Source organism: Neofelis nebulosa, chromosome 12 (genome assembly GCF_028018385.1).
Source record: "Neofelis nebulosa isolate mNeoNeb1 chromosome 12, mNeoNeb1.pri, whole genome shotgun sequence".
Taxonomy (NCBI): Eukaryota; Metazoa; Chordata; class Mammalia; order Carnivora; family Felidae; genus Neofelis; species Neofelis nebulosa.
This window is the reverse complement of record NC_080793.1, coordinates 7740286-7749552: the sequence shown is the minus strand read 5'-3', so window position 1 is coordinate 7749552 and position 9267 is coordinate 7740286. Positions and strand designations below refer to the sequence as shown.

The 9267-nt window shown below is 53.8% G+C and overlaps 1 protein-coding gene across 19 annotated transcripts in view; it reads left to right on the top strand.

Moving 5' to 3' along the window:
* Window positions 1-6393: 6393 nt before the first annotated feature.
* Window positions 6394-9267, top strand: part of ODF2 (outer dense fiber of sperm tails 2) — a 36222-nt gene continuing 33348 nt past the window's right edge. For 5 of the 19 annotated variants that reach the window (XM_058693920.1, XM_058693919.1, XM_058693911.1 and 2 more), the window contains exon 1: window positions 6998-7176. In XM_058693920.1, coding sequence (XP_058549903.1) covers window positions 7013-7176 — 164 coding nt within the window. In that variant the 5' untranslated portion in view covers window positions 6998-7012. Of the gene's footprint in view, window positions 6499-6997; window positions 7177-7372; window positions 7512-7964; window positions 8075-8272; window positions 8508-9267 lie in introns of those variants that run through there. The other 14 variants (XM_058693925.1, XM_058693924.1, XM_058693921.1 and 11 more) reach the window with 11 other exon arrangements.

The following is a 9267-nucleotide window of genomic DNA, read 5'->3' as shown; positions in this document are numbered from 1 at the left end:
CTGCTGGCACCACTCTGTGCCTTCGTGCTCTCACGACACGTCTTCGGGGCCGTGTTGGCGCAAGGGCTAAGTTTAAGATAATGAAATTAAAACTAAATGACAAGAAAGAGAAAGAGGAATTGAGGATGATGTCGAAGCGTTGGGCCTGAATTTCTGGAGGAATGGACCTGTCATCAATTCAAATGGAGAAGACTGTGGGTGGGGCTGGTTTCGGGGTGCCGGTCAGGATTCCGGTGCAGACATCACGTGGTTGTCGGCTTGTACCAGCCTGGGATTCAGGGTTCAGGTCTGGGCTGCAGATGGAAGCTTGGAATCCTGTCCTGACCCAGAAGTCCTGGCCCCAAACCACACCACACACACACACACACACACACACACACACACACACGCCCTCCCCCCCTCCCCCACTGGTTACCTGGGGAGCTTGTTAAATGCAGATTACTGACTCATCCCACTCCCTCTGCACGTCCCCCCCCCCCCCCCCCACACACACACACCAGGTAGGCTGTGGGTGAGGCGTGACTTTCTGAACGAAACCACCCCGGGTGATTCCTGATTCCGAGGAGCTGACCGCTCTGGGAACTCCCGCTAAATCAACACACAGTAAAATCGATGCCGATGAGGGGCGTCTGCGGGGCTCAGTCAGTTAAGCGTCTGACGTCAGCTCAGGTGGTTGGTGATCTCACCGGCTTGTGGATTTGAGCCTGGTGTCGGACTCCCCGCTGGCAGCGTTGAGCCTGCTTGGGATTTTCTCTCTCCCTTTCTCTGCCCCTCCTGCCCCTGGCTCAAAAATAAATAAAGAAGCTTTAAAAAAAAAAAAAAAAAAGTTGACTTTGATGATCTTTGACAAATGTAAACAGTCCGGTCACCAACACGACAATGAAGATGTGGAATATGTACATTTCCCTCCAAATTCCCCTACCGTCAGTACCCTCCTCCCAACTCCAGCCCCTGAAACCATAGATCTGTTTTCTGTCCCTGTGGTTGTGCCTTTTCCCAACCGTCGTGTGGGTGGAATCATATAGTATGTGGCCTCTTGTGTCTGCTTTTAACCAGTATAAATGTTTTATTTGGAAGTTTCATACAAAACTCAGCATGAACACCTTCCCTAATATGTTACATTATGGTTTCTTTCTTTCTTTTTCAGTGTTCATTTCTTTTTGAGAGAGAGAGGGTGCAAGCTGCGCAGGAGCAGAGAGAGAGAAAGAGAGAGCCGTGGATCTGAAGCAGGTTCCTCACTGTCAGTGCAGAGCCCAACTTGGGGCTTGAACCCACGAACCATGAGATCGTGACCTGAGCGGGAAGGAGGGCCGGCGGGCAGGAACCGCGTCTGCTATAACTCCCTCGAGGTGGACTGCTTTTAATCTGCTCTACCCCACCCCGCAAGGTTGGTACAATTGTTTGCAAATCAAGAGACAAAGGGCTTTCCTATGAGTAAATCGCAGTTAGCTTTGGGGCATTGGCTGTTTGCCAACTGTTTTGCCTGTTCAGGGAGATTTCTGTCTCCTTGCTGGTTTTTCAGCTGAATTGTAGGCACTGGGGAAGAGCCCAGGCAGTCTCTGCAAACCTCAGTGTGCTCCTGCTGGCCATGACATAGGCCCCTGGGGCTGTGTGTGTGTGTGTGTGTGTGTGTGTATAGGAGAGAAAGCTGGTTTGAGTTATGTCTGCACTTTCTAACCTGTGACCTTGGGCAAATGTAATGAGATTTCTCTGGCCTCAGTTTTCAGCTCTGTAAAATGGGGTTAGCATTCATGCCAAGCTCACTGGATGTTGCGAGGCTTTGCTGAGCTCATGCAGGTGAGCACCGTCCCTGGCACAGTGGGAAGGGTGCACTGACGGTTGCTGGCTTCACGGCAGCCCTCCAGACGGTGACAAAGTGGATCCAGATGGGCTAAGGAGGTCTGCCTGAGTCAGAAGAGAGTGGGGGGTGGTCTCTGGAAACAGATCATCTAACTTTCACTTTCACCTTTGCCACTTGAGCCGGGTCCCTTCTCCTCGCTTAAAACCCTGCAGTTTTGGGGCGCCTGGGTGGCTCAGTCGGTTGGGCGGCCGACTTCGGCTCAGGTCATGATCTCACGGTCTGTGAGTTCGAGCCCCGCGTCGGGCTCTGTGCTGACAGCTCAGAGCCTGGAGCCTGCTTCAGATTCTGTGTCTCCCTCTCTCTGACCCTCCCCTGTTCGTGCTCTGTCTCTCCCTGTCTCAAAAATAAATAAACGTTAAAAAAAAAATTTTTTTTTTTTTAAAACCCTGCAGTTTCCTCCTCTGTAAAATGAAGAGGCATGACTAGATTTGCCTTCCAAGTCTGAGGGTCCGGAAAGTGGTTCTCAAACTCTGGAGTATACCTGAATCACCCACAGAACTTCTTAAAACTCAGGTTGCTGAGCCCCATCCCGAGACTGTCTGGTTCCCTAGGTCCAGGGTGGGGTCCAAGGTTTGTATCTCTACCAAGTTCCGCAGTGATGCTGATGCTGTTGGCATGGAGACTTTGAGAACCGTTGGTTTGGACAGCTGCAGAATCAATAACTCTCAGTGAGACTGGAGGCCATCCAACCTCCGAGGGGCAGGGCCAGTGAGGGTCTTGGCCAAAGGGTCTAAGAGGAGCAAGCCTTGATAAGGCCGGGGGGAATTTTCTCTCCCAGCTCCACCCAAAACTTGAAAGGAAAAGCCAGGCCCACTCTGGAGCACAGGTTCCTTCTCCCCAGGGCAGGGCTGTGGCAGTTGCATCAGGGCCCTGGAGGAGATGCTCCTGGATGGAAAGAACTGGTAATCAGGCCCTTGGGCAAATGGAGAGGCTGGAGCCTAAGCCCAGGGTGGTGGGGGTGGGGGACACTCAGGGGTCTCCCTCCGCTGTGAGCTGCTGGCAGGGTGGGGGCCCAATGCCGGGGCTGATGGCTGGCGCCCCCAACTGTGGTTGTTTCTAACTAACAAAAGAAGCTCACATTCGTTGTTGACATTGGGAAAAATAGAACAAGGAAAATAAAATCGTCGTATTAACATTTTGAGATAGTATCTACTGGTTTAAAACAACAAAAAAAGATGTTTTAAGTAGCCCCACCCCCAACATGGGCCTTGGACTCATGACCCTGAGATCAAGAGTCGCATGCTCTACTGACTGAGTCAGCCAGGTGCCCCTACAAAATTTTTAAGCTCTTATTTCCTAAAGCTGAATGGTGGCTCCTTTAGTGTTTATTTGATCATACATTTTTATTTTTATTAAAAAAAATTTTTATTTTATTTTATTTTATTTTTTTTTTTTTTTAAAATTTTTTTAGCGTTTATTTATTTTTGAGACAGAGAGAGACAAAGCATGAACGGGGGAGGGTCAGAGAGAGAGGGAGACACAGAATCGGAAACAGGCCCCAGGCTCCGAGCTGTCAGCACAGAGCCCGACGCGGGGCTCGAACTCACGGACCGCAAGATCATGACCTGGGCCGAAGTCGGCCGCTCAACCGACTGAGCCACCCAGGCGCCCCAAAAAATGTTTTTTTTAATGTTTATTCATTTTGGGGAGAGACAGAGAGACAGAGAGACAGAGTGTGAGTGGGGAAGAACCACAGAGAGGGAGGGAGGCACAGAATCCGAAGCAGGAGCTGTCAGCGCAGAGCCCAACGTGGGGCTTGAACTCACAAACCACGAGATCATGACCTGAGCCGAAGTCGGACCCTTAACTGACTGACCCGCCCAGGCGCCCACTATTTTTAACTTTTTGAGGAACCTCCATACTGTTTTCCAGAGTGACTGCACCGCTTTGCATTCCCACCAACAGGGCAAAAGAGATTCTCTTTCTCTGCATCCTCGCCAACACCTGTTGTTGCCAAGGTTATTAATTTTAGCCATTCTGACTGTGTGAGGTGGTTTCTCAGCGTGGTTTTGATTTGTATTTCCCTGATGATAAGGGATGCTGAGCATTTTTTCATGTATCTGGATTTTCAGCCATCTGGATGGATGTCTTCTTTTGAAAAGTGTCTATTCAGGGGCGCCTGGGTGGCGCAGTCGGTTAAGCGTCCGACTTCAGCCAGGTCATGATCTCGCGGTCCGTGAGTTCGAGCCCCGCGTCAGGCTCTGGGCTGATGGCTCAGAGCCTGGAGCCTGTTTCCGATTCTGTGTCTCCCTCTCTCTCTGGCCCTCCCCCGTTCATGCTATGTCTCTCTCTGTCCCAAAAATAAAAATAAAAAACGTTGAAAAAAATTTTAAAAAAGAAAAGTGTCTATTCATGTCTTTTGCCCATTTCTTCACTGGATTATTTGTTTTCTGGGTTAATTTACTTTTGAGAGAGAGTGTGGGTGGGGGAGGGTCGGAGGGGGGCAGAAGATCCAAAGCAGGCTCTGTGCTGAGAACAGCGTGCCCCATGAGAGATCACCTGAGCCAAAGTCAGATGCTCAACCTAGTGAGGAACCCAGGCACCCCTGGGTATTGCCCTTAAAAAAAAAAGTGGTCAGGGGCACCTAGGTGGCTCAGTCAGTTAAGCGACTGGCTCAGGTCATGGTCTCGTGGTTTGTGAGTTAGAGCTCCGGGTTGGGTGCAGTACAGAGCCTGCTTGGGATTCTCTCTCTCCTTTTCTCTCTGCCCCTCCCCTGCTCCTGCTCTCTCAATAAATAAATAAGTAAACTTAAAAAATAATTAAAAATAAAAAAAAAGTGCTCAATGCTGGCCAGGCTCAAAGTGGTTTGCACTCAGAAAACATGGTCCAGGGCACCTGGGTAGTTCAGTGGGTTAAGTGTCAGGCTTCCGCTTGAGTCATGATCTTGAGGCTCGAACCCCACGTCGGGCTCTGTGCTGACAGCTCAGAGCCTGGAGCCTGGAGAGGGAGATTCTGTGTCTCCCTCTCTCTCTGCCCCTCCCCCACTCACACCCTCTCTCTCAAAAATAAATAAACATTAAAAAAAGAAAAAAAAAAGAAAACATGGTTCAGCAATACAAAGTAATATAAGAATAACTCAAGTTCTTTCCTTGCATTTCTCAAACACTACAAAAGGATAGATCCCCCTACCACAGCTATACTCTTAAATATGCTCCTTTTCAGGGACACGGGGAGGCTCAGTTGGTTGGGCGTCTGCCTTCAGCTCAGGTCATGATCTCACTGTTTGTGGGTTCAGGCCCCACATTGGCCTCTGTGGTAAGTTCAGAGCTCCAGCTCAGAGCCTGGAGACGGCTTCAGATTGTGTCTTCCTCTCTCTCTGCCCTTCCCCCGTTCATGCTCTGTCTCTCAAAAATGAATAAACATTAGAACAAAATATGCTCCTTTTCTTCTCCATCCCACATCTTTCACACACTACAGAGGTTCCTGTGCCCTTCTTCAGTCTCTCTTCCACCACCCCTCCCTTCCCAATCTTCTGAGAAGCGTTTCCTCCTCCTTCCTGTCACCCAGTGCTGCCTGTGTGTGCGTGTGTGTGTGTGTGTGTGTGTGCGCACGCGTGGTGACCTCTCAATTCTGTCCATTCTCAGATTTTCCATCACAAAAGCCCCAAAGAACTGCACTGGCTATGAAGGGCCCTCTTCAGAGGGTGAAGAGCAGACAAAATCACATGGGCAAAATCCTTCAGTGGGTGGAGAGAGGAAAGTTTCAACCAGGATATCTGGTCAAGTCCAAGAGGTTGGCTGTGCGCTCCTTGAAGACTAGGTAGGGTGTGTTGGTCTAGCACCCCTTGAACTGGGCTTAGCACATAGCAGGGACTTAATATTGGTTCAGCGAATGTGGGAGCAGTGAGAAATGATCAACAATTCCGTGCTGGGGGTAGCAAGAGACATTTTACTGAGATCTTTGATCTAGGCCTGGCAGTAAGAAGTTTACCTTGGGCAGCAAGAAGGACATCACTTCCTCTGAAGGGAGGAACTAAAAGATGGTGGGGGGGGGGCGGGGCGGGGACTTAAAATGAGTGCAGATAGGTAGGGAGAAGGTAGAGGAAATTCTTGATGGCTTTATTTTTCTCTATGAGAAAGGAGAGTTGGGAATATGAGACGGGAGAGGCAAAGGTTTGGAAAAGCCACTTGGAGAGAGAAGGGATCTAGAGACAAATGGAACAATTTTGGGTGGTGATGAGGGCTCAGCTGAAGGTGGAGGCCATGGTGTGTGGGTTTCATCCTTGCAGAACCTCAGGTGGTTGAATGATAACAGGAGACCCGTTATTTATGCAATAGGGAGAAGATGAACGGACGTGGAGGGCTCCCTAACACCGGGGAATGAATATGGTGGGCATTAGCCAATGCGAAGAAAATGAAAGCGAAGCCAGAAAAGCAAGTACTGTGTGGAGAGCGGGAAGCTGGAATTTCAGATTTCACGTGTACCAGTTGTGTGACCCTGAGGGGGCATGGCTGAGGTTCAAGGGAAAGTCATGGACATGAGGACGTCAAGCGACCGAGGCCAGATTGGCCTGAGGATGTTAAAGTCTCCCAGAATCCAGGGCGGCGCGGTGAGCCACGTGACAGCCCCCCCTTGATTGCTCCACAGTGAAGCATAGTCGAGAAGATGGCGGCCCAGCGAGAACCTCATCGAAGTAGGTCTGTACACACAGCAGCGCCCAGTGTGCAGGAGGGCGGTGAGGAGCGAGGGGGACGCGGCCCGTTCCTCCAGTCTGGACGAGGATAGAGGAGGAGCTGTGGGAAGGGGCGAGATATCAGAGTCTGGGTGGTGTGCGCCACCAGCGGACTACTGAAGGGGCTGGATGTCAGAAGCTGCGCGTCGCTCCGGCCGATTACTCGTTCTGTGTCCCCAGTCGGAGCCCAGTTTCCCAACACGTATCAAAGGGCCCGGGGTAGAGTTTTAACGCTCCTTCCAGTTAGGGGACTCGAGGGGGACCGCGACGGGGTAAAAATGGCGGAGGGCCAGCCGGGCCTTGAACGGCGGGGCAAGCCCCGGCAAAGCCCTCTAGTGGCGTCGCGCGTCTCCACGGCGACGGGACGCGTGGCCCAGACGAGGGCGGAGCTTCTTGTGGGGCGGGGCATCTCTGTGACGCCAGGGGCTGGGTCTAAATGGCGAAACCCGAGAGGCTCCTGGGGGGGTTTGAACTGGCCAATGGGCGAGCTGCCGACCGGGTGTCGGAAAAGGAGGCGGAAGCGGGGAGGAGTCGCCGCGGGAGCCGCACTGCATCCGCCGCGGCGTCTCCATGGCACGGCCCTGGCCTCCGACTTCAACGACTTCATAAGGAGGCGTTTCTGGGCGCAGCCGTGCCGCTCCTGGTGAGAGGCCGCCGGCAGGCGGGACCCCGGGCGCTTCGGGGCGCCCCGCCGCCGCCGCCGGGCTGGGTCCGGGAGGGAGGGATGGTCCCCGCCGCTCCCCCTCCCCTCCGGCCGCCCCTGCCTCCAGCCCTCCGGCGCGCTCGTCCCGCTCCCGTCAGAATGTGGCCCCCGCCCCGCCCCCCGGCGCGGGCCCTCTCCTCCTCCGGCTAACGGGCGGGCCGGCCGCCTCCCACCTGACCTGGCCTCCGGCGGGACTCTACTCCCACCTCTGCCGCCCTCCGGCGGGGCCTCGCCCTTCTCTCTATGGGCAGAAACTGGTCCCCTCCTGCACGCTGGTGGGTGGTCGTCGTCTCTTCCCCGCCGTCGGAGGCAGGCCCCGCGCCCCTTGCCCGCCGGTGGGCGTCGCCCCTGCCGCCTCTCCCTCCCTGCGGGCCTCGGCCCGGCAGTTATTTGTCCGCGCCTCGTAGGCAGTGCTGTTTCCCCGGGGCCGTCTCCCTGCCGCCCAACCCCGCGGGAGCGGGATCACCAGCCCAGGGGGCCTCCCCGGGGGTCCCATCCCGCTCCCTGCACCACCCGGCGTCCGACCCGCTCTAACTCGGATACTAAGTCCTGGCGGCCGCTGGCTGTTGCGCCCGGGAGGATTTTCCCTTCGCCGTCGGGGGTACCCACTTGTGGCCGAACGCCCCTTTCTCCTGCAGCTGCCGCCCCTATCGCCTTCAAATACTATTGGTCCTCTCCGGGTTTCTATTCTGCCGGGAACGCCCCCTTCTCCTAGGAGACCCTTGCCCTGGCCCCGCCCGGAATATCCCTCCAGCTCCCTTCTCGGATTCCGGCCCTTTGGGGTCCACTAGGGGACCTGGCGGTTCTCGCCCTCCACGCGCGCCAGCCAGCACCTCAGGTTTTCCCTTTGACGGCCACCCACCATTCCTGGGTGGGGCCTGGGCGTGGTGGTCCTTGTCCTCGAAGTTCCGCCCCTCGCCCGTCCCCAGGGAGGGGAGCTTCCTCCGCGCCCCCTACCCACCTACCGTCCGTCCATCCACTGCCCCGCAAGTCGCTCAGCCTCTCCTATCTCCCCCCCCCCCCCCCACTTTGGCAGGACAGTTGCTGTGCGACTTGGACAGTAGAGGAGCGCCTCCCAAGTTTTCATCCAACTGCCACCCCCAAGGCTTCCACCCTCCTCCCCTCAGAGAGGACGTTTGATGCCGGGCCCCTGAGATTGTTATTGACAAGCCCCTCTGGGTCCCCCTGAGCAGAGCCTGCTGACCCAATTGCCCACCTTTGCGGCTTTGATGCCTAGCCATGTCTGCCTCATCCTCAGGCGGCTCCCCCAGGTACTGCGGAAGGGCAGGGAAAGGTGGTCAGGGGCCCTCAGACCAGGCTCACCGGGGGCTTCTCTTTCCAGCTTCCCTGTTCTGTGTATTGAAAGTCTGGTCCAAGACATTGAGAAATCATTTTGAAAAGGAAGGAGGAAAAAAGTGCAGGCAGGCCATCCCAGTTCTGGCTCCCTCTTGCCCTCCCTCCCCAGGTGCCCCAGTTCCCAGGAGCAAACAGGGTCACCATTGTTGGAGTAGGAGGCATGCAGGTCCTTTTTGAAAGAGGGCTGCATGTAAATAACAATGATGTGGGAGGTGGCTTTGGCAGTTAGCAAGGTATCGATGCAATCCAGGTGATTGTATGGCAAGCCTGATGAGGGAGAGAGATTTCCCAAATCTGTTGGCTTTTAAGCGAGGAGGGGGAAAAAAAAAACCTGTCTACTTACTCAGATTTGGTATTCCTTGCCCAAATGACTAGTAGGGCGCAATAAATATTTTTTTTTCTTTTTCATCAAAGCGAAATAGACGTACAGCAAGATGCATGCTACAGTGCCCCAGAATTTTTATGTTGCATCTTTAGGTTACATTATTTTCCCAGAAGTATTGATGGGGAGGGTGAAGCCATATTTTGGGGCTGTCAGGAGGTAGTGGGATGGATCAAATGAATTTTCCAAGTCCCTTTCCGTCATGGCATTCTTGACTCAGACGCTCTGCTGCAAAATATTGGACATTAAACTTTTTTTATATTTGCAAATCTGGTGATGGGGTTGTTATGTGT